The sequence below is a fragment of the Haliotis asinina genome, chromosome 6 (assembly GCF_037392515.1).
Source record: "Haliotis asinina isolate JCU_RB_2024 chromosome 6, JCU_Hal_asi_v2, whole genome shotgun sequence".
Taxonomy (NCBI): Eukaryota; Metazoa; Mollusca; class Gastropoda; order Lepetellida; family Haliotidae; genus Haliotis; species Haliotis asinina.
The window spans coordinates 7,080,926-7,107,278 of NC_090285.1; the positions used below are offsets into that span (position 1 = coordinate 7,080,926).

General features: G+C 41.0%; 2 protein-coding genes across 2 annotated transcripts in view; one reads left to right on the plus strand and one right to left on the minus strand.

Annotated features, from left to right (window-relative positions):
* Nucleotides 1–10,396, minus strand: part of LOC137286584 (heme transporter FLVCR2-like) — a 40,143-nt gene extending 29,747 nt beyond the window's left edge. Inside the window, exon 1 of the mRNA XM_067818528.1 lies at nt 10,134–10,396. Coding sequence (XP_067674629.1) covers nt 10,134–10,137 — 4 coding nt within the window. The 5' untranslated portion in view covers nt 10,138–10,396. The remainder of the gene's footprint in view (nt 1–10,133) is intronic.
* Nucleotides 10,397–14,706: 4,310 nt separating this feature from the next.
* Nucleotides 14,707–26,353, plus strand: part of LOC137286492 (heme transporter FLVCR2-like) — a 35,214-nt gene continuing 23,567 nt past the window's right edge. Inside the window, exon 1 of the mRNA XM_067818392.1 lies at nt 14,707–14,955. Within this exon, the coding sequence (XP_067674493.1) occupies nt 14,890–14,955 (66 nt within the window). The 5' untranslated portion in view covers nt 14,707–14,889. The remainder of the gene's footprint in view (nt 14,956–26,353) is intronic.

A 26,353-nucleotide genomic window follows, 5' to 3' on the forward strand; every position in this document is an offset into this window, starting at 1 on the left:
TTTATGGAAAGCATGGGTTGCTGAAGCCATGTTCTACTCCAGATCTTCACATGTCCTGAACTCAGAGCTTTACTTCCAGCAACATATACAGTACACTTAGAATACTAAGCCTTGAGATTCTTTTGAATTTAGGTATTCTATAAATATAACAAAATTCAAGCTGTATCTATGAAGTTGAAGTTATTTGTGAAAGCCCTAATCAAGCGTGACCTAACTCCAGAGACTATGCTGGGACACATTGATAAACAGTGTTGTAAGATCTTTAAACTGTAAACATGTCTTGTCAATCCCACTGACATTCGCCAAATGTACCTACCTAGTAGTTTTAAGTGTACCTACCCAGTTTAGCATGTTTCGTTTTAATATTATGGTCTCCATTTTTAGTAATTCCCGTTTGCCCGTAACGGCTTTTCTTCGTCCGAGCTTTTATAGGGTATTCTCCTCTTTGTCAGACCAGAAATAATGGTCACTCGCTTGTTTTCTTTACCATTTGTACTAATTAGCATGCGCCTCGTCATGCTCCAACGCACACAGTGACTTGGTTCGTTTCCATCGCAACTTCGGCTGCGTTTAACAGTACTTCAGCCAGTTTACTGTATCAGTCGAAATCTTACAATGAATGAATGAATGAAGAGCAAGAAGTATATGTGAATGAATGAATGAATGAAAGAAATAATACAAGACAGAAGTACATATGTGAATGAATGAAAGAATAAATGATACACCACGGCCATCCCTTCCAAAACATGCTAAAGAACGCAAAACTATCGTTAGATCACATGTGTTACCATCAGCTTTTTTGATATTGTCTAACTGGTCAGACATAACAATTATCAGACAGGTTAAAACAACAAACTATATGGTTGACTGCACAGCTGCCTGTTGACGTAGTATACCCACATCACCTACTTTTCCCGCGTAACCTTCATCTACATCACCATTACTATAAGGAGCAGAGAGCACAGAAGGTCGTATAGCTGTAACCACTGAACCGTGGCGTCTCTCTGTTCCCAAGTTCCCAAGTGGGGGTGTCCTTCTCTACCTTTTCCATTATTCTTTAAAACATCTAATAAACTCAACGCATGCAACGCTTTTACAAAAATGTGATGTTACACATATCATAAGAGTATTTTTAGGAATTATTCAGTTGGAAAATTATCATTTTATGATACATATATGTATGACATGCTGGGCAGGTATAGGGCATTTTGTGTTAATTTACCATTACCATTTTGATAATGCATAAAAAAGACAATCATTAATCTATCACAGAGTTTTGTCATTCTTTCACTCCAACATGGTTGCTAAATCCCCTCTGATCATAGTACGTGTATGTGGACTCTCCCATACCCAATTCACCTAATCCTGAGAAATCAACCAGGCATGACATACCCACCTACCATGACACCACCTAATTGATTTTCCGTACCTATCGAGTAAAAAATACATAAAATGGGAGGACACCCTGTTAACTAATGGAAGTGAGCTGTGGAGGGAGTACCCTCACTCTCACAAACCCACAGATTGAGAAGAAGCGGCCGTGTTTGTCGGGGATTCTTCTGGCTTTGCTAAATATATCGTACATAAACATGTAAAACATGTTATAACTAAAATGTGATGTTATACATATCACAAGAATATTTTTATGTATTATTCAGTTGATAAATTATCATTTTATGATACATATATGTACAATATTTTGCTTTGATTCTGTAACAACCCACATTATGACATTGAGACCATTCTGATTTATCGAGTAAAATACGATTGTATAGTTTTGAGTTTGAATCTTGACATATTTTTACCGGTTTGCCACTTTTGCACTCTACCTTTTTAAATGGGGCGTGCATATTTTGGTGGTTTTTAGTATTCCTTCTATTTGTTCAGATTTATTGATTTATTTGTTTTTGTTTTGTTTTTACTGCTAGTGGCCCTGCTAGTCTGCTTTGATAACTGTAAATTTATTCTGACGTTTGACGAGTGGAACATTAAGTGTTGTTATCATGTAAACTGAAGTAAAAGTATACACCCTACTAATCTGTCCATAAATGAAATCAGAAGAAACATAAATAAGATTCAACTGTTTAATTTTATTGCTGAGTCATTTTCAAACGTGTTCGGAAATGATTTAGAGATATGTTCCAATTTGAAGCACTTTTGCTTACATTTGCGTCCATAGGGGGTATAAAAGCAAATTTCACATGTCTAGAAATGACAGTCCCAGGTGTGAAGGCATTGCGAGTGTTCTTAGTACCTTTTATGACCCCCGTTTGCATAAATACAGGACAGCACACGTCTTCTCATGGAGAATGTCAGCCGCCGGATGACGTCATGAGGGATCCGCTGCCACTCCTCTAGCAGAGCCTGTTCCAGCTGAGGAATGGTGGTTGGCTGCTGGGGACGACGTCGCAACTGTCTCCCGAGGTGTTCCCACGGGTGCTCAAAGTCAGGGGAGCCAAGGCAAAGGCTGAATGTTCTGGTGGTTCAGGAAGTCCATAGTGAGTCTGGCGGTGTGTGGTCTGGCGTTACCCTGTTGAAGAATTATCCCTTCAATAATTGTCTCTGCATGAAGGGGATCACCACTGGCTGCAACACTTGGTCTCTGTACCTTTGGGCTGTTAGGGTCTGGCGAATAACCACCAAATCCGTCCTCTGGTCTCCGCATATGGCGCCCCAAACCACAACGCCTCCGTCACCAAAGGGAACGACTTCTTGGACACATGCTGGAGGAAGCCGCTCGCCTCTCCATCGGTAGACTCTCACTCTACTTCAGCCTAAAAAGACTTTCATCGCTAAAGATGACTCGTGACCAGTCCCGACGTTGCCAGCGTCTCACCTTTTTTGCCCAGCGAAGACGGTTCATGCGGTGTTGAGCGGTCAAGGTCATCCCGCGGAATGGACAATATGCCCGGATACCTGCAGCCCGAAGTCGTCACATGACTGTGTTCCTGCTGACGAAGTGAACTAGCGTTGTCGCTGCTGATGACGTCATGGTGAGGTATCTGTTGCGCAGACGTAGAGTGCGCAGGTGTCGGTCTTCCGCAGGGGTTGTTACTCTCGGTCTTCCACTTCTTGGACGGTCGGATGTCTGGCCAGTATGGTTGAAACGACGAAAGAGTCGGATAATGGTTTGCCTGGTGCAGCCAAGAGATCTTGCAATCTCACTGTTTGAGACTCTCTCTCGCTCCGCTGCTGTAAGATGTGGCATTTCTCTTGTGTGCTTTTCCTCACAAGTGTAATGAACGGTAGAATACACCGCTTTTCATACCCTTTCTGCACAAATTGCACGTGCAAATGGAAAAAATCATACTTTTCGAAAAATTCACTTTTTTGAAACCAGAATGCTAAAGTTACGTTTTGGCGCCGTGTTATCATTGATTGCGTTCGTTACAATACTATAACTTCAAGACTGAAACACTTTGGGGAACAATTTTGAAAAAATATGACATTTTAGGTGTGTGTACTTTCTTTTGTACTTCAGTGTATGTTATGTAATTATATTATTGGTATGGAGCGGCATTGATATGCATGTTTATGCTTGCCAATCCAGTCACGATTTCTTGAGGAGATTAGTTTAAACTATAGATTAAAGCACCCACACTATTAATGTGTAATCTTTATATTGGGCTATGAGGAATACGTAATATAATCAAGATTGATTTTATGTTTACTTTTCTATTTTTTAAAAATTTTCACTATTTTTGCTACAGTCGAAAAGATTTACTTTGGCTTTCGTGGTTGTGGTCTCTAAGTGTTTTAGAAATGATGTTGTTGAGACAGTTGGAACTGTTCATCTGCAGTCTTTCAAAATTCATTTTCACGAGATACATTCTCCCTTTGTACTACACATTTGTGTATTTCTCACAAATAACATATAACCGTTTACACAAAGGTGTCTTCCCGTAAAATAAGTAGGAGGAAACGTGAAGTATAGCAGCGCATTTGCCATAACTGAAGTTTTTAAAATGATAATGAAAACTGTCATTTCCAACATTCACCTTGCAAGCAATTTTATCAAGAAACTGAATAACTCACTACTAATGGAAGGAGTGAACTGAAAGTTCATTTTATTAACTGACGTCACTGGGTGAACTCGCTAACATTGATTCACTTACATTCTGGTACACGTGTCTTATTTCGTTTCCTTTGGAAACACATTTTACTTTTTGTAGAAAACCCTTGTCAAATCCCGTAAAACAACACTGTTGTCACTACACCAAACGATTTTGACCTTGACCCAAAAGAAAGGTTTAACTTACAAGACTACTCCGTAGACATCACTTGCTTGATAACGAGTTTAACAGCTACACCGAAATGCTGCTTACATTCTAAGAAGCTGTATATCCATAGAACTTTCTCTTTTTTTTCAAATTATCATGATCTGAACAGATATTACTTTATCAGTAACTCCATGAGTGATTTTCAAGTTCTAATCAACACACTTATTTCCACTGTTTCAACATTCTGACTTTTATTTCAGTTTCAGTTATTTCAGCATAACTCGCAAAGTCAAGACCACTGAGCGGAACGATGACGTTTTCTGTTTTTCCGCGTTCACTTACGTAATTTCCTCAAAGCGCCTACGACAATTTGCGCCGAAAAAGTCGAGTGTCGTCCGCTGGTCTTGTTTACTGGAGTAAAACAGCTGCTTCAAATGTATTTTACTTGTCATATGCACAATTCATCCCTGGATCACACGAGGTGACACCAGCTTTGAAATGAACAGGTGCTCGTGAGTGTATATGGATGAAAAAGACTGATTGCGCAAGACGCACAGCCAAATATCTCACATTTAAAGGAAATCTCGAATTGATTGTTTCATAAGGCGCCGAGCTGATCAGTTGGTTTTTGTATTGTGTATAAACCTCCTTTGCAAGGCCTTTGTCAAGCATATCTCCTTTGTCCTTTCGCAAGACCTGCACATATTAGTCTTTGAAAGACATTGACATTTATGTGCATGAGCTCTGGAAAACCTTGTCCGGCGTGATATTCCTTCCAATTTACTTATAGTGTGCATGCTGTATTTCAATTTTGAAAATGTGCTTAAAACATATTTTGATTCTCAAAGAATCTGGTTCGTTTAGCAAGCAAAATATTGCTCTGATCAACACTTCACCAGTACTATACAATATCACAGAATACACAAAATCGGATACGCAAAACGACAAATTATAGCATCGTGATGAAGGGTATGTGGGGTTATAGGAGTCCATTTTTATCCACCGACCAGTCCTACACGCCCTGGTGGGGTGTGGATTCGGGGGAGGGGGTAACGGAGGAGATGACCAAGCCAAGGAAGACACAAGTACTACATACTCTATCATGGTCTTCCTTACTGCTTGAAGATGGACCTTTTCTCACTGTGGTCTATAACGGAAACAAAGAACCAATTGCAATTCACTGTGAAAACATGAAAATAGTTGAATCCGTCCACGATTTTATCATAAAACACAAAGCTTGATTTTGTAATTTTTTACAGGAAACTAATTAACTTGTCAATAACCTTCTCAGAAATGTTCAGTGTATCTACAAAGAGCTAGTCAGACACAACAAACCGTAACTCTCTTTTTTATGTTTACTTATATGATAGTTGTATTTCATGTAATGATATGTATGCGTATGTTGTTATATGATACTTCATATGGATGACGACACATACTTCATTTACATTTTGTATTATATGTTGCATGGGTGAGCTACTGTAAAGCTTGTTCACCAGTCCCAATCAGAGTAACGAAACACACAAAAGTACAAGCAATGTCATAACTGAACAGAAATCATTCCCTCTCTTGGCGAAGGCCGTGTGGGATTAGTTAAACAAAGAAATCTAGCCGACCCTGCCTCATAATCCTCTTACTTTTTTAATAAACAACTTGCCTGGGCTGTCTAAAACTGAATTGAAAATTTTGTAAATTCGATGTTTTGGGTATTTTGTTGGATTGGTTTGTTCACGATCGTAAACTATATATGTCCTTCCAACCTCTGGTGATCTGCGCCCAAAGATGTGACCAAAATAGTAAACAATGAAATAAAACAATTATTGAGAACGATTGATCAAATATTCCTGTAGTTCAAAAACTCGACCACGCGATATCAAATACTGGTTTACGAGCGTAAAATGTATATGTCCTTCACCCTCTGGTGATCTGTGCCAAAATATGTGACCAAAAGAGTAAACAATGAAATTAAACAATTATTGACAACTGAACAAATATTCCTTCAGTTAGAAAAAATCGACCTCGCCATATCATTCACTGGTCGGTCATGCTGAAATCTGCGTTTTATGCACTATTTGATCACTTAAAAAATATTATTCGTTTATTATTCAAAATCATGAGATATTGCACGACAAAGACGTCGATGAAAGGTTTGTGACGTGACGGCATCCAAACCAGGTGCTCTTGTCTAGACGACACATTATCAGTTGTTGCCCCGAGATAATACGTTGTTGACACTTTCCCCTCTACTGCTGTACTAAAGACACCTCCTTTAGTACGTCATGGTATATTCCAGTACATAAGTCATAATACGACTAGCAGCTCCGTATTTAATACAGATTCCCTAACACAAAGAAGCAAACGGTGTCAACGTAAACCAAAGCGCAACAAACGACATCTGGGCGATTTGTCCCAGTGTCGCGCTTTGAATTTTGTTTTTAAACTTCATCAAAAGGATGTCTGGCTCAAAACATATCTCATTGTGCTTTGCCGACGCATTTAAATTGTACTTTTATGCTTTAAAATGCTCGTCAATTCCACATAGCGACATCGCGACACATGTAAAATTGTCGGGTTGTCGCAATGTCACTTCTAGGAAGCCATAGATTTCTCTGCTTTTGAAGGTATTTGTTAAATCAATAACCTGAAAATTGGTGTTTACTTTTAGGAAATTCAAACACCTTTGGTCATAGTTATTACACACAGCGTGGCAGCTATACACAATATGACAGCTATACACTCTATGACAGCTATACACACCATGACAACTATACACACTGTAACAGCTATACACACTGTGACAGTTATACACACTATGACAGCTATACACACCGTGACAGCTATACACACTATGACAGCTATATACTCTATGACAGGTACACACATTGTGACAGCTATACACACTATGGCAGTTGAACACACCATGACAGCTGTACACACTATGACTGCCGCACACATCATGGAAGCTACACACATTATGACAGCTACAAATACTTTAACTGCCACCGGCATTATGACACACTAGGAAGTCTACACACACTTTCTATGCCACACACAAAGCGACTGGTTTACACTGTATGGGTGTTGTTTGACACGAACTCTGGATTGGCCGATTACCTTCCTACCACTGTCATCCGTGACCTACATACATCCGAAGGTTTGGGATACAATAGCACGCGTTGTTTGACTTCTAAAGTAGCAACATAGACAGGACACAATACAAGCAATCTTCGGAATCCGTCACTGTCCGCACCTGACCGACACAACTTACTGTCAAACCCTGAATGCCTGACTGTGGAACAGTACCGTTTGTATACGTGTGTGCGCTTGTATGTGTGCACGCGTGTATATGTGTGCGCTTGGAAGTGTACCCATGACTAAAGCGTTTGAGGCGGTGTGGCACTCCTAGCATGGAACAGCAGTTGCCGTCCTATGAGTCAATCCAACAGAATGGTTCTGGAATCGGGCCACACGTCATCCTCATCCACGGTAAACGAAGTGGCACCTCTTCGTGTCATGTCTATGTTCAGCAGGGAACCATCCTCGGAATGTCAGACCTCAACCGCTTGGAACACACACATCACATGCTGCAGGTCGCACTCTGACGAAACCTTGTCCTTCTTCGAGAATTCGGCAATACTCTTACAAATGTGGCGAATTGGGAGCATAGGGCTACGTTACAAGACTGTGATCGCATCTCGTGGCTAACACACACACGTTTGAAAGTATTTTATATTGGGGTAATGAATTTGTCTTATTAATTATTGACGTTTCTGTCTTGACCAGGTACTCTCATTTTGACGAGATGTCCGACTGGCATGTTTTGTTGTCAATCTGTAGCCATGGTAACCGATAATCCATCAAATAAGTAATATTCTATTTACGGACACTATACACTGATTTATCTTTCAACAGATGCACACGTAAATTGAATTTTGCACCTGTACCTAAGGCTAAACATAATGACAAATACAATCTATATCAATTATAATGAAATCAGCAAACCGATTCAAATGCAAGGATTCTGAGATTTAGATTATTCAGGAGTGGGACCCACTGAATTCCCTTGAGGGACACAACTGCTACATTTCCATCAACATGACATTTGCCATATTGTCTATCATGAAACACAACAACTGACACATATTCAGTTTCAGCGTTAATTACTGCTTCAACAAATTGGCACTCTCTATTAAAGAGTGAGATAAAATCATATTTCCGAACGTCTTTCCTGTAACTGGGGGTTCTGTTGATTGGATAATGTAGTTTCACATTCGACAAGTAATGAAGGTAATGGTGTAAAGGGTGGGAACATCAGGTGTTTTTATAATTGAAAATGTCTTTATGACATCATCACATGTAGGAGACAAGGAATGGTATTTATGTATGGAGATTATGCATTTATATCTCTGTCAGGATACATCTGACTATATCATGCTTTGCTTGCATTGATATCAAGGTCTCTAAAGGCTCGCGGACTGGTTGTAACCCCTCTCATGGTTAAGCTCCCGACGGGGCCTGGTTTTAATAAATCTTCACAGCTGTGCAATTTAAATAATATTTTCTGCCTTAAGGTAAATTCTGCTTAATGTAATCATCTGCTACGATAACCATTGTGTTCAGTGCTTCATTCAAGCCACATGTTGCACACTGCTGGGCATGTTTCACTGTGTTTATAGAACCTTGGTGTTTTCGTTATGTCGTTAACATGGGTGGGGTAGTAAAGGGTGAGTGAGTGGGTTTAGTTTTCCGCCTTGTTTAGCAATATTCCTGCAATTATTGGGACACCAGAAAAGGGCTTCCCACATTGTACCCGAGTGGGGAATCCAACCCCGGTGTTGTTAACAAGGGTGGGATGGTAGGGTCGGATGAAGGGTGTTGTAAACGAGGATGGGGTGGTAAGGGCGGTTAAAGGTTGTTAACAAGGCTGGGATCGTAGGGTCGGATGAAGAGTGTTGTAAACAAGGATGAGGTGGTAAGGGAGGGTGAAGGGTGTTAACAAGGGTGGGTGCTAGGGATTGGTGTTTACAGAGAGTGGTCAGGGTTGGTGGGTGACGGGTGTTGCTGAGAGGGTTGGTTGTTAGGGTTGAGTGTTTTCTGATTGTGTGAAGTGCGGCTGGGTATTATGTGATGCATGTTTAGTGGACTGAAATGACGGTGATCTGGTCGTTCTGATGGAATTGGTGTATGATGGCGGCTTGTTACGCAAGCTGGTTGTAAGTATTTTGAGAAAATAATAGTATTATAGTATAATGGTATAGATAGTGTAATAGATAGTATAATAGCGTAGTCGTTGTGCATATAGTCGTATTACTGATGTAGCGCAGAAGCGTAAACATAAATAACGTCACGGTGTAATAGTGCTGGAGTATAACAACCAGTTTCGTGGATACCACCTGCTTGGCGAGAATGTATATATGAGGCGCTATGTCCCACACTGTCTTGAGCCCCGTGTCCCGGGAGGAGTGGTTCAATGCCCTGGAGATGACGCAGTTACCTGACCTTGAACACGTGCAGTGTATAGTGTATTGCCTACGTGCCAAAGTTGGCTATTGGGGATATAAAACGACTCAAAAGGTACCCACGTTTTGCAGATAGTTACAGGGGGTATCCCCCAGTTCAGTTAGGGAGTGACGTAATATATCTGCCAATATCGATCGATCTTGTCTGGGGCTCGCTACAAGCTAATCATGCCTCAGAACTACAAAATAAACCCGACCTCCTTAAATACCCCAACTGATCTTATGGTTCGAAATTACCCTCATGACAATCCACCCGGAACTGATGCTACATGCACATGTCGACAGTGCCTTAACCATAACGGTAAACAAGCGCCTAGTGAGCTTGCTATAGTCAGGCACATACAGTCCAAGGTTGCTAACTGTCAAAATATAGACAGAATACAGAAATACTCACTCATGTCGGCTGCTCGGTCTTCGTTGACCCTTCGGCAGCTGTTACTATCTCAGCAATCCGAAACACGAGTATGCTGTAAAATCCACAATCACACGTAAGAAAGGACATGCCGCTTCGGTAAGGGAGCGGTCATTGTATGGGAATTCACGCTAGCTCATGGAACTGAAGAGAAATGCGAAGCGTGCATAATCTCGACTTCACAGCTGCAGGGCTGAGAAACGTGGGTTATATGAACCTAACCCACAGGATGACGTCACGTTATTGTCACTTCAGTTGATGGAGAAGGAATTTATTGGCCAAACCGAACGTGCAACTAATGGCCATTATCCAACGCTACATTGATACTACATATGAGCGACACTTTAACATACTTTAGTTACATTCAGTTCTATTTGCTTGGCACCACACGAGGAGAAACTAAATATTGAATCGTGTTAGCTCGGTGGGGTTTTTGCTGTTATAGTTAATACGGGGAACTGCAGTCACCACACACACAATGACGAAAACACACACTGTGACAATCAAACAGACTGTAACTATCACACACATTAATTGTGACTATCACACACTGTGACTATCACACACATTGTGACTATCACCCACATTGTGACTATCACACATTGTGACCATCACACACACTGTGTCTATCACACATACTGTGACTACCACACATCGTAAATATCACACATTGTGATTATCACACACATTGTGACTAGCATACATTGTAAATATCACACACATTGTGACTATCACACACACACTGTAACTGCTACACACATTACGACTATCACACACACTGTAACTGCTCCACACACTATGACTACCACACCGACTATGACTATCACACAGGACTATGACTACTACACACACTATGACTGCTACACACACTATGACTATCACACTAGACTATGACTGCTACACACACTATGACTATCACACTAGACTATGCTACACACTCTATGACTGCTACACACACACTGACTGCTACACACACTATGACTGCTACACACTAGACTATGACTGCTACACACTATGACTGCTACAAACAGTATGACTGCCACACACACGCTATGACTGCTACACACACTATGACTGCCACACACACACTATGACTGCTACATACACATGAGTGCCACACACACTATGACTGCTACACACACTATGACTGCTACACACACTATGACTGCCACACACACACACTATGACTGCTACACACACTATGACTATCACACCAGACTATGACTACCACACACACTATGACTGCTACACACACTATGACTACCACACACTATGACTACCACACATTATAACTATCCCACACTATGACTGCAAAACTCCTGTCGCTCAGCCAGTACCAGTATTGTGAAGCCTATCTTGTATTTAAGGTTCGCGGAATATATGCCAGTTGTGATTAAAAATACAAGATCGATTGCCCGTGACCTTTAAATGCAGCTCACTGATATGGAATTTCAGACATCATTATGACACCAGGGGAATTTCCATGCAAAAATGTATGGAATTCCATGGCACGGAAGGCTATACATGTATATTCCGGCACGAACACACTGAACTTTACGAGCGTCCACATATGCAGAGATTTAGTGCCATTCATACACGCCTTTCTCCTCAGCGTCTCTGGAACCTGGGTTTGTGGTATAACATGGCCACGCCTCCTGCCTACGCACTGATAAAGAATGATATACCTGGTCTGTGTCTGTTATGCGAGATTGAAAGTAAAGACTTTACTAAACATCAACAACTCTACTGTGACAAGCTGGCAGAAAACAGGAGCGCGCTGAGCCAGGATCTGTTTGATAACGACACGTACATAAGACTCGAGGATACTGAAGATGAGGTTAAAATCTTGACATATACTTTGGTTCCTTTACTCCGGTTGTGAAGGACATGACTCTTGCTAGATGGGCTGAGTTCAGGAGCACTGTTGCAAAATGCATCAGTGCATGAACCTTAGCCACTATTCTGTCTTTATGACAATGACATGCAGTGCTTTGTACATACTGACCAGTGATCACCTGATACCAAGAGTTAAAATGTATTGTGCTCTGTTGAATATCAAATACTTTTCTACTTTTTATCTTTTCACAAATATATGTTTTTGTGCTAAGATGTGTACATAACTGGATGTGCAACTCTCCAAACCATTGGTTCATTCATTAATTATACTGTATATATGACTACCGCACACGATGACTACTACGCCGACTATGAGTGCTACACACACCATTACTACCACGCACACCATAAATGCTGCACACACAACGACACCTACACACACTGCGACAGCCATATACACTGTGACAGCTACAAACACTTTGACAGCTACACACACTGCGACAGCGACACACTGACAGCTACAGACACTATGACAGGTACACACTGACAGCTACAGACACTATGACAGGTACACACACTATAACTAACACATAAACGGCTGACTAACACTCGCCTTCTCCATCATCAGTATGACGGCCTGGGTCTTACAACTAGCCATCTTCATCAGCAGTATGACGGCCTGGGTCTTACAACTAGCCATCTTCATCAGCAGTATGACGGCCTGGGTCTTACAACTAGCCATCTTCATCAGCAGTATGACGGCCTGGGTCTTACAACTAGCCATCTTCATCAGCAGTATGACGGCCTGGGTCTTACAACTAGCCATCTTCATCAGCAGTATGACGGCCTGGGTCTTACAACTAGCCATCTTCATCAGCAGTATGACGGCCTGGGTCTTACAACTAACCACCTTCATCAGCAGTATGACGGCCTGGGTCTTACAACTAGCCATCTTCATCAGCAGTATGACGGCCTGGGTCTTACAACTAGTCATCTTCATCAGCAGTATGACGGCCTGGGTCTTACAACTAGCCACCTTCATCAGCAGTATGACGGCCTGGGTCTTACAACTAACCACCTTCATCAGCAGTATGACGGCCTGGGTCTTACAACTAGCCATCTTCATCAGCAGTATGACGGCCTGGGTCTTACAACTAACCATCTTCATCAGCAGTATGACGGCCTGGGTCTTACAACTAGTCATCTTCATCAGCAGTGTGACGACCTAGGTCTCATAGCAAGCTATCCTCATCACTGCCTATATGTTATTGCTCTCCTAACTACCAGTATGAGGGTCTAGGGCTCATAGCAAGCTATCCTCATCACTGCCTATATATTATTGCTCTCCTAACTACCAGTATGACGGCCATAGCTATACAGCTGGATATCGTCATCACCTGTATGCCCTGGACCTTATCGACTAGGCACTGTGACTACCTTCACAAGCTATACATCAACCATAATTTATGGAAGTTGCGTGTTTTGTAATCATGCTTCTATAGCTGTATACAGTACAGTATTGATCTGGTTGGTTTGTATGACAATGTTGCATGCTCCATAGCTTAATGAACAACGTCACTATATGCAATACCTGTATACAGCCTCAGAGATTTGTAGATAATGCGGGTGAGACACCTTAGTGGTTACTAGTGGTTACTTTCGCCTTGTGGTGTCCTCATCTGAAATATTGCTGAAATCTTGTAAACGCGGCGTAAAATCATTCTCTCACTGATTCCTAGATAAATGTGCTCTCTATCAACGGCCCTGTATACAGATTTTACCTCACTGGAAACCTTTAACTTTCATGTCGTTAGGGTGTATATATGTGTACAACCATCTGCCACTCCGTGTTAAACGAAACAGTTTTGCATTGATCATAGGGCATCCACACAGATGTAATGGCTAATGAGCGGATGTTCATCCTTGTGAAAAACATTTTCACCCTGTGCGTCGACAGACCTTATGATTGCCAAATCACGAATGCATGTTTACTGGTGAATCATCGTTGAAATTTACCCTTCCTCAAAGTGTCTCAAAAGCCGCTGTGCGTATGCAGAAAGATTTTACAGCCTCATCACTTATTTCAAAACATTTTGAACTATTTTCAATAGGTCTGAAAAATCATAAGATATAATTTAATTAGGGCCCAAAATATATTTCAGTGCTGAAGATGTCGTTTCTTAGTTTTCTGTCATTATGAAGATGTCGTTTCTTAGTTTTCTGTCATTACCTTGGTTCGTGTTGTTAGTTCGATTTGTGCCATTTCTTACATGTTCGTGCCATTAGTTAGATTTGTGTCGTTAGTTAGATTTGTGTCGTTAGTTAGATTAGTGTCGTTAGTTAGATTTGTGTCATTAATCAGATTGGTGACATGATTTGTGTGACACAGTCATTTGGAAGACTTGTGTCAATGCTTGAATTAGTTTCGTTGCATAGTGTCATTAGTGGAATTGTGTCACATTATTTAAAACCTGCCTAGTGCAGCTACGCATTCCAATGTCCAGGAAAACCATGGACTGGCATTTCGAACTATTGTTTCTATTAATCACCAACGATCTCTGTTAAATACCACCTGAGAACATACATATATGGTCTCCTGTTTATGTAGCCCTGGCCATAGCAACGCCTGCAGGGTATTTCTGGAGTATCTAAGGGGCCGTCCCGCTAAGAATTGATGGCCGCTGCCAGATAAACCTGACTCCACACAGCCGTTGATGCCGACGTGCCTATCAGCTGTGAAGCGAATGACTGAGGCTGGTCTACGAGCAGGATCCCCCAGTCCTCCTCTCTCCCCCTCCCGGAAGCGGCTGCAGTAAGTCTGTCAAAGCGCTGTGAGCTACAGAGCGCGACTCCGCTCACAGTTGTGTCACCACTCAACGCAGTACCGTCAGCTGAAGTTGTCATGGACTCCGTAAGTCAGGGAGACTTTCTGTCGCCAGACCTCTCCACAGTACAACAGAAAGTCGAGGTAAGAACGTTAGATGGACGGCATTCCACAGATCTGGGCATTCCAGGTCGCACGCTCTGACCTCTGTCCCTTGACCTGTTTATTTGTAAGTGTTTCGTGGAACACGGGGAAGGCTAGGACTGCACATTTCATACCTGCTAAGCGAAGGAGTGTTTTATAAGTGCGAACATCAGTTGTTTTTTTCAGGAGATAAATATTACGATCACTAAGTACAATCTAATTCAACTTACAAATTTTAAGATGAATGGAGACATAATGTGCTTGGAGTTGCCTTGTGTAATATTTACGCAGATTAGGATCCAGAGGGTGTGTGAAGGCACGCACGCACGCGCGTGCACACAATTTCATATCTCCATTTTCCAGTTCCTTGAAAAGTGTTGCCCCTAACCTTTGAAATTCTCAAATTATGTGCACCGTCCCCTTCCCCTAGTACCCCCGACCCCACCCCATCCCCACCCTCACCCTTTCTCCTAAATCCTTCATCTGACCTACTGAAGAATATATACACATGCCCAAAATACTTATGAGTCGTCAAACATCCCCGAGAGACCACCGCCAACTATGCGAATATTTACCAATATCCTCTCCCCTTCGTTTGGTCAACAATATCGTATTACTTACGAAGGCTGGCCAGCTCAGAGGTTGTAGTGGCATCTCATTATGTCAGCAATGTAAAGCAGGCATTAGACCGGACTTGTACAGTTCGTCGGTCTCACAGTCCCCGAGCAGTAATCTTTCCCTATAGTGGTGCCTTTTCTGGTTTCCCTGAAGTTCCTTTCAGTTTATAGTGGTGTATTTGTTGCAATCAAAATTATACATATTCGGAGAGTATGCTTTGGTCTACACGCACGCACATACACACACGCGCGCACAGATACACGCATAGAGTATCGTGGATCATGGTTATAGAAGGGGAGAGACCCGCGTTCGGATGCGCGCACGTACGGCGAACTGAAATAACCGGATATACACACGAGGATGAGTGCACGTACCGATTGCAAACAGACTCCAGTACAAGGTTTGGTCGGTGTTCATATAGTCTTGCAAAAAGTCGAACAGTACGGTAAGTTTACTGCAACTAGGCGTTACGAGTCTTGTAAGAATGACATGGCAAGTCGCCCAAAGGGGTAGTGAAGAAACACACAAGGCCGACTTTGAGTTCATATACATGATGATAGTTTTACACACACACACACACACACACACACACACACACACACACACACACACACACACACACACACACACACACACACACACACACACACACACACACACACACACACACACACACACACACACACAGATCCCTGGTTGGATTTATATCAGTTCGGGGTTTAACAATAGTTTGGATGAAGTGAGACATACGTACACTCTCAAGGGGGGAATATTTTACCTTCAAGGTACACTTATTGACAAAGGTAACTTACTCATTGTAACAAGACAAAACTAACTAATCACATATCGACATATATCAATTAAATCAAATTTTAACAAAAACCAAGAAATAAATGACAATGGACACTGGTGAAAGGGTCATTCATTGTTTTGACATCTTAGTATTTATACCTTGTAATAGAAATATCAACACATTCAAGCATGTTCGAGATTCTTTGATTACAATAGACACCCTCATCTTTTAATGAAGATGAATAGGTATGTCTACTGTCACCAATGCGGCATCGCCTCAGTATGACCCCTTGAAATCGGGACTGACAAGCCCAAGTGTATTGTGAATTCAAAAGTTGGATTTCCTGCATGTAGTTTTAACCACGTTGGTGGTCCACTTCGTTTACATAGGGTACCGAGTGTAACCTCTAATGGCAGGTGTTTAAGCGGTATGTGGTATCAGAAGTGGCGTCACAGATTTGTTGAGTGTTGCTTTAGCTGGAGCATCAGCCCGCGGTTTTCCAGTGATTCCAGCATGGCTTGCAATTTGGTCAGCAACAAAAGAACATGTCGATATTGGCCAGAAGCAAGCTCATTATGCAAGAATTGCCGTCAGAAGCGCATGTGCATAGGGCATGTTATTAAGAGCATGGGCGCAAGTTTGAAAATATTCAGTTTATTATAAATTGGCCATCAAATTGCATATTTCAGAGCTGTTCAATTGGCACATGCTTCATCTGCAACAACAGAGCAGTTATCAGGTATTCTAGGTCATAAAGCACATGATTCAACGACAGTGGCGCTTATGATGAGTCACCGACCTTGAGCACGCCTGTAAATGCAGATTTGTAAATTTCACATGAGCTTCTCAGCTGATTACTTATGGTAGCGGATCTGTGTCAGATGTCTTCAGTTTATGGATAAAGTAAGATCAACAGGCCAAGGAGGCGATGAAGGCATACGGAAAAGTGCTGAAACAGAAAAAAACCCAAATAATTCTCATTTTATAGAGGAAGAGAACACATTTTATCGTAAAGATCTCCATGAATAGAATTAAAATGCAGCTGTACCCAGGGTTGGACTCGTTAGAATATAGTTTTGGGAGGTACTGTAGAGATAAGTTTATAGAGATTAAGAGACGGCTTATCGGCTGTCAGTGATGCTCCTCACCTTTAACCTTGCACTACCAGAATGTATTTTGGAAACATAATTCCTCAAGACTGACACTTCTTCTGTTTAAATGCGCGTGGAGCCTTGTCATTTTTTGTATTTTAACTTTACCTAAATTACGGACTATAGAATATCGGCGAACTTTTCTCGGCTACCTTCCTAATTCTTCGGGGCCGTTTTTATTCACTATTGAACTTTGTTAACGAATATGTGTATTTTCAAGGAATTCATGTCATAGAAATGTCATTTCAGCAATGTCAACTGGTATATCTGAAGTCATTTTGTAAGTTGTCAATACATAACTTCTCATATAATGGCCAGTTAGCCATGACAAGGTTCCATCTTCATAAACGGTGGATTATCAACAGCATTATTGCCTTCAAGAATGGTAGAGAAGTGATACGTACAGAGCCATGTCCACTTAAATGATGACACATACATGTAGTTTAGACAGCTGATCATACACATTCTGAAGTTCGGACTTACATACTCGCATCAGTGTGGAATAAACAGAGGAGCATACAGTCAAGCATGCAGTCAAGCATGCATTAGGCTTGGAGATTTGGATTCAGGTGTATGCCACAAAGAATGGCGTCCTGGTGAAAGAAATCAGTAGCGAATCCTGCTTCTTTCCGGAAGGGAAAAATAGATTGGAATGTTTGTACTGCCTTACTTCAAATGTGTTTGTATTTTTAAGATATATCTCTTGGAGACAAATTGCTGACGGTGTATACTCTCGAGAGTATAATTTTACCTCATTAAAATTCTCAGCAATTGTATTATAATTATGTTGGACACACGAGTCAAGATAGCTCAGTTGGTGATCTCCCTCGTTAATGTTATGGGGAACTGTTCATCCGAGTGTGGAGGTGAATATGATTTCTGTGGAGGAACCACTGAAGGTGGTAGTGGTTGGGGATCTTTTCTAGTCATATTGTTTTCTAGAAGAGTGAATAGTGGTTAGTTGCTTTATAGACGTTTGTGACAGTAGCGTAGGCCGATTCTCTGTCTGAGATTCAAACGACTGGATAGCAGGCGATATAGGTAGGGTGTCTGTGGCAGTGGCGGTGACTGGCTGCCCATGTCAAGTCAGTGTGATGTGGAACAGATGGTATTTCAACATATATAGAGATTGTGGTGACGTAGGACTTACTTGTCATGGTTGTCTGTGTTTTAATGGTTCCTTTGCCTCAGAAACTATAATGTTAAGTGACATATCAGTTTCATTATTGTGGATGTATTTTACCACACTGTGTGCCATCACAGTTGGAACCATTCACGAATTTGACATATGCATCATACATATCAGGGACATACACTTTCAGTTCGGAATTTAAATAGTCTGATCTGTATGATTCTAGAAGGTGTGAACGGGCAGAAGTATTAGATAGTGTTCAGATGTCATTAGATACTTCATGTTATTCAAAAGGACACTTTCTTGACATGTCAGAAAGTCAACGGGCAATGTCACGAACACTGCCTCGACAAGGGTTAAATGTCCTGAGCACAGACTGAGCAACCTCAATATTGTCAAATGTTTTGATTGATAACCGTATAGAGATATTCTGTCTCGGTGGACATTCTGTCTGAAGTGAAGCTCTACGGAGACATTGCTGTCTCCACCATCAATAAGGGACAGAGCCTAAGAAATAGCAAATGGGTTTAGTTTGATCGGTAGAAAGTCAGCAGGCTCAATTACCAGAAATAGAGTCGAGGACTCACTGTTTGAGCAAATATTTGTTATATGCTGTTCTTTTCATTTTTTATACGAGAGTGTAGTAGTACCATTATGAAAAGAAATGATGCGGCATCCCAGCTCCCCATCCTCCACGGAATGTCAAATACAGTGTCATATTGTACCCGATTCTCAAGAAGCTACAACAGGGGTACAGGGGTGTTATACTGCGGCCAATGTGACACGAACAGCTGTATTTGTCTACCATCTCAGTGCGAGACTAGTTCGGCTCATGACAAGAAATTGGAGACATGCATTATTCGGAGGATAACTTCTGCACACTGGCCCATAAGTCCTCTTCTACAGGCATAAGACTAGGAATTATCATGTCACTTATGTCCAATGCCAATTATTACCGTTGTGGAAATGTGCAACACCTTGCCGATTGATAGAACCTGGTCCGTTCTTACACTCCCCCCCACACACACACCCACACCCACACCCACACCCACACCCACACCCACACCCACACACACACACACACACACACACACACACTCGCCGACACCCCCGTTGTGGACCCGGGGGGATATTTGGTCCACCAACCCGTTTGCCGTGGGTTGCGGCCCTGTGTCGTCGTCGGAGGGGATCCTGGTGGTTGAGGGCAATAGGGACCTGTAACCGTGTTCCTGTTGCTCAATACACCACTTTGGCCCTGATTTCGCCAAGACGGGTGGTCGAATGGGCCCGGTTCGACCAATCGGCTGGTCACGCCAAGCCCTGTGCATGGACTGTGTATGTGTCATTGCACAAATATTATTTGGAATTGTTTGAATTTTCCTGGCACTACTATTGATCTCTAACCTTTTGGATTGTGAGATATGATAATATGAACTTTGCCTAGAGTCTTATGCCCGAAGGCGGTGGCTCATGGGCCAATGTGGTGGATCAATTATTTATAATTCTTCTGCTGGAGTATATCATCTGAGTATCCTTGGTGCTGCAAGTCGGAGGACCACTTGTTTTTAGCATTGTCCTTGTGATACTCCGTGGTGGGTGGGGAGCTCAGATGATGAACCATATTAAAGTAACTATGGCTTACAAAACCCCCATTAAAAGAAACAAGCGTCAACTTGACAATGATGATGATGAACTACGACCGTCTATTCCGACCGTTGAATACTGGCCACGATTTCTAGTGATCGAGACTCTTGACAAATCACCTTTCAAATTAAACCCATTTGCGGTATCTAAAGGTATACGTGGCATCGCAGGTGAGGTACGAAATATCAGACGACTGCGTTCAGGTTCCCTACTTGTAGAATGTAGCAGAAAACAGCAATCAACCAACCTGTTGTCAACTGAGCTGTTTGTTGGAGTCCAGGTTTCAGTTACTCCACACAAGACTCTGAACACGAGCAAAGGGATTGTTAGAGACCGAGATCAATTGTTTGCAGATATGACTGAGATTGACATCGTATCAGAAATGAAAGATCAAGGGGTGACTTTTGTTGAAAGATTTACAACTCGGATAAAGTCAGAAACAAAACCTACTAACACATATCTCTTCCACTTCTCTTCTCCAAGTGTTCCAAAATCAGTAAGATTTTGTAGGATATTGTAATATCAGTGTTGATACTTACATCCCCAACCCGCTCAGGTGTTTTAAATGTCAGAAATATGGACACGGTGTAAATACTTGCACATTGTCTGTTGTGTGTGCTCACTGTGGTGAGAAAACACACACAACAGAAGATTGTGACAGTGATTTCAAAAAATGCACCAACTGCTCAGGCGACCATTCATCTTCGTCAAAACAGTGTCCAATATGGAAAGAGCAAATGGCGATTAACAAAATAAAGTTCACCCGAAATATCTCTTTTTCTGAGGCAAAGAAACTGGTGAAGAGATCTGACCTTCCAGAAAGTTATGCTACAGTAGCAAAATCATCATCTGAATCCAGCTCTAAAATAACAGAATCATCCACAGGATGCCAAAGTACCTTGACTTGGGCCAGTTCCGACTCCCCACAGGTTTTATACCCTGCTATATCATCCCAGACTGAGGAATCACTTCCGATTACTTCAAAGTCCTCTGATCATAAGTCATCTTCACAGTCACACTCTGAGTCTCATTCAACAGCTGATAGACAACAAATTGTTAAAACTAAACCCAAACCCAAGTCTGATGCGTCAAAACAACAAAGTGGCAGAGCTCCTAAGGGGTCACAAAAGCAAATTCAATTGTTTAATAAATATGGGTCTCTTGCAGAGATGGACGTTTCTGAAAACGTCCATTCTAGGGCACATAGCTTGTCGCCCTCCAAAAGAGTGCGGGGTAGATCCCCAATAAATCCCCCCCCCCCCCCAAAAGATAGTTTATTCCAATAATATTGTACAGTGGAACTGCAGAGGACTGAGGACTAATTTACATGAATTACAGCTATTAGTCCAAGATTTTACACCTTCAGCGATATGTCTCCAGGAGGCATATTTAAAACAAACAGATACATTTGACCTTCGTCATTTTAATGCATATCAATGTTTTTCACCTCTGGGTGACAGAGCCACTGGCGGGTCATCCGTTCTAGTCAGACAAAACGTTTTACAAAGCCCTGTTTCACTTAATACTAATATGCAGGCTGTTGCTGTGAGAATTACTTTACATATAGCGTTTACGCTATGCTCTCTTTATATTTCGCCATCTTCGACGTTTGCCAAAACTGATCTTCAAGCTCTATATGACCAACTCCCGAAGCCCTGTATTATAATGGGAGATTTAAATGGGCACAGCCCACTCTTGGGTAGTGTAACTACAAACACTAAAGGTAAATTGTTGGAAGACTTTTGTTTTGACAATGATTTATGTATTTATAATGATGGTTCCAACACATGTTTACACCCTGGTACAGGGACCGATTCTGCTCTTGACTTGTCATCGACAAATTCAGAATTCCTAAATGAATTTGAATGGTCAGTCCACGATGACCTCTGTGGAAGTGACCATTTTTCTACTATATTAAAAGCTGTAACTCCATCTGATGTTCCTCCATCATCAAGACGAAATTTTAAAAAGGCTAACCGGGCTTTATATGAAACACTGTGTACTGAAAAACTTTAACCTGAACGTTTTATTGACGTGCGTGATGCTATTAAATGCTTTTCTGATGAACTGAACTCCATAGCTGATGTGTGTATACCAAATTCCTCTGTAGTTCCACACATAAGAAAACCATGGTTCAACGATGAGTGCAAACAAGCTAGGAAGGAAAAAGGCAGAACATTATTTCCGTCGCCATCCCATGGTGCATAATTTAAATAAATTTAAGATTTTGAATGGTAAAGCACGGCGTATTTTTAAACAGAACAAACGCCAATCTTGGCAAAATTATGTATCCAAAATAAATTCTCGGACACCCATGTCCAAGGTATGGAACATGGTCCAGAAAATCAAAGGTAAAGGTACTAAATCTACTGTCCATCATCTTAAACATGGAGATCAATTGCTTACTGATAAATCAGATATTGCTAATAAACTGGAGGGAACCCTTGCTAAACACTCTTTCTCTTCAAATTATGTACCAAAATTCCAGCAATATCAAAAACAACAAGAAAAGAAAACTATTAATTTCAATTCTGATAATGGGGAAGATTATAATGAAACGTTTTCTATTCATGAACTCCATACTGCTCTTGATCAAGCTCATGGCACTGCTGCTGGAGCTGATAACATACATTATCAACTCCTGAAACATTTACCAGAATCCTGTCTGGAAACTCTCCTAAATATTTTTGATGATATTTGGACATCGGGTAACTTTCCTCCTTCATGGCGTGGCGTCATAGTAGTACCAATACCTAAGCCTGGACGTGATCATACGGATCCATCGAATTATCTTCCGATTTCATTAACTAGCTGTGTTTGCAAGACCATGGAACGCATGATAAATAATCGACTTGTCTGGTACTTGGAAACAAATAATCTCATAACAGATATACAGTGTGGTTTACAGTGTAATGTCGACCACTTACTGCGTTTGGAATCATTTGTTAAAAACGCGCTAATTAATAAACAACACGCTGTGTCTATCTTTTTTGATCTTGAGAAGGCATATGACACAACCTGGAAATGTGGCATTCTGAGAGATTTACATGACTTTGGCTTGCGAGGTCGTTTGCCTGAATTTATTGCCAACTTTTTAAATGACAGACAATTCCAGGTCCGTGTGGGTTCTACCCTGTCTGATCATTACAGTCAGGATCAGGGTGTTCCACAAGGCAGTATTTTGTCTGTCACTCTTTTTAGCATCAAGATCAACAGTTTATCAAAAGTTTTAAACGATTCAATTGATGGATCGTTATTTGTGGATGATTTTAATATTTCTTGTCGTGGTAACAATATGCATACCATTGAACGGCAATTGCCTTTGTGTTTAAACAAGATTAATATATGGTGTCTTGAAAACGGCTTCAAATTTTCTAAATCGAAAACTAACTGCATACATTTTTGTCGTAAACACAAACCACATAAAGACCCTGAACTGTCTCTAGATGGCACGCCGATTAAAGTTGTGAAGGAAGCCAAATTCTTGGATCTAATCTTTGATTCACATTTAACGTTTTACCACATATTAAATCAATAAAAACTAAATGCCTGAAAGCTCTTGACTTGTTGAAAGAGGTTTCAAATTCAAAATGGGGAGGGGATCAAGCTACCCTTCTCCATCTATATCGATCACTCGTTCGTTCTAAACTTGATTATGGCTCCATCGTCTATGGTGGAGCCTGCAAAAGCAATCTTAAACTTCTTGATCCTGTCCATCACCAAGGTCTAAGCCTTTGTCTTGGGTCCTTCAGAACTTCACCTACAGACAGTCTTTACGTTGAGGCCGATGAACCATCTCTTGCACAATGCCGTATCAAATTATCTTTACAATATATCACAAAACTGTACTCTAACGAATCTAACCCTGCATATAACTGTGTCTTCAATCCTCTTTATGAGGATTTGTATAGCAAAAAGTCTTCTCTTGTTCCACCTCTTGGGCTCCAAATAAAGCCGATTATTGCTGTTGCTGGTATTGAGCTGGACAATATAGCTCCTTTCCGTCTTCTTTCCTCTCCCCCTTGGCAGTTGGTTAGGCCACAGGTTGACCTAACATTAACTACATTAAAAAAAATCAGAAAGGAATGAATTACAGTATAAACAAGAATATAATCAATTAAAACATACCTATAACAATTACAAACCCTTATTTACAGATGGGTCCAAGGATGGTGGTGCAGTAGCTTGTGCTACTGTCATTGGAACCAGCACAATATCTTCTAGATTACCAGACAATAGTTCCATTTTTACAGCAGAAGCTAACGCCATATTAACAGCTCTTAAATATATTCAAAGACACCCTAAACGTAAACTCTATATAATATATTCCGACTCTCTTTCTTGCCTTCAGGCTATTAAAACTATTTCTTGTAAACATCCACTTTTAACTGAAATTATTGAACTGTGTAATACTCTTGCTACTGGCCAATACGACATCGTCTTTTGTTGGTTACCCAGTCACGTAGGTATTTCACTCAACAAATCTGTGACACCACTTCTTATTCCTTACAGTGATTACAAAGCCACCATTAGATCTTATATACGTGATCTGATGCAGACACCCAAGTAGGCATCAATAAATTACATGAGATAAAACCTTACATTGGTTATACCCACTTGGGTTGTCAGTCCAGATTTGAAGAGGTCATACTACGACGATGTCGTATTGGCCATACAAGATATACCCATAACTACCTGTTAAAAGGTGAGGATCCTCCATTTTGTATCCCTTGTGATGAGAGAATCACGGTCAAGCATATTCTGCTTGACTGTGTTGAATTCTCCATCACAAGGGATAAATATTTCAATGTTAAAACTGTTAAGGATCTTTTTGCAAACGTTAATTCTCATTTAATTATTGTTTTTTAAAAAGAAATTGAATTTTTGATTGAATTTTGAATAATATGTTCTATAAATGGATGTATTTTAATTATTGGTAATTTAGATTTGTGACTTGCATTGTTAGTGGCTGTACCCTCAAAGGGGATTGAAGTATTGTAAAATTATTGTCCTCCTGAGAGGGTACGTAAGTCCACAAACATTCAAAGTAAATTCTAAAATTTCAGGTTTTTAATTGCAGAATAAGTGTTTTTTTTTAATTGTATGGCTAGATTTCCCAAATTGCTGACGGCTGAGGGGATGATGTAAATCCAGCTAGGGCCCATGCAGGTAGCAAAAGTACTGTAAGTCCCCATGGTCCCTAGTATGGTGATCTACCTTCAGTTGTCAGCAATCTATAGCCCAGTTTTACACTGTATTGTCCTGTATAGATAAATTGTTTTAGGTATAGTTACTAATTTTATATTCTACTCTGTGATATCCTAGTTGTTTTACTGTCCTTCGCTGTCCTATCTTTATAATAGACATATATTTCATTTTAGTATTAAATGTTCTCGTCACGATATGGCTGAGATATTGCCGATGTGACTTTAAACTTTAACTCACTCACTCACTCAAATGTTACCCAAGTGACATGTTTTGCCGACAATATTGTGAAAGTGTGCTCTGTCATAAACTATATAAACAATACGGTTACACTGGGTAAAACAATGACGTTTTGAAGATTTAGGAAGCTCAAGTCACTTATCAGATCCACTATAACACTGGACTGTTTTGTTAACTTGTAAAAATGAGTCACGAAACTGTCGTTCCTTGCGACAATTTTATATCCGCATTTTATGCTATCAGTGTGCATGCACTCACATATAAAATGAACCCGTGAAGATCCGGGTTAGAACTGATATTCAGTAACACATCCTTGTCGTTAGAGGCGACTGACGGGATCAGATGGGCTCGCTGACTTGGTTGACACATGTCATCTTATCCCATTTGGGTAGACTGTTGTCCACTGGATTGTCTGGTCCAGACATTTACATTCATTTACAGGCCGCCGTCGTATACCTTGAATATTGTTGAATGTGGCGTTAACCAGCCAACCAGCCAACCAACCAACCAATCAACCAACCAGCCAACCAACCAAAAGCATAAAATGCAGCGTCAGTAATTAAGTTGGTCAGCTTGGTGAACATCATATGAATGGATGGTTTAAAATCAGCGATG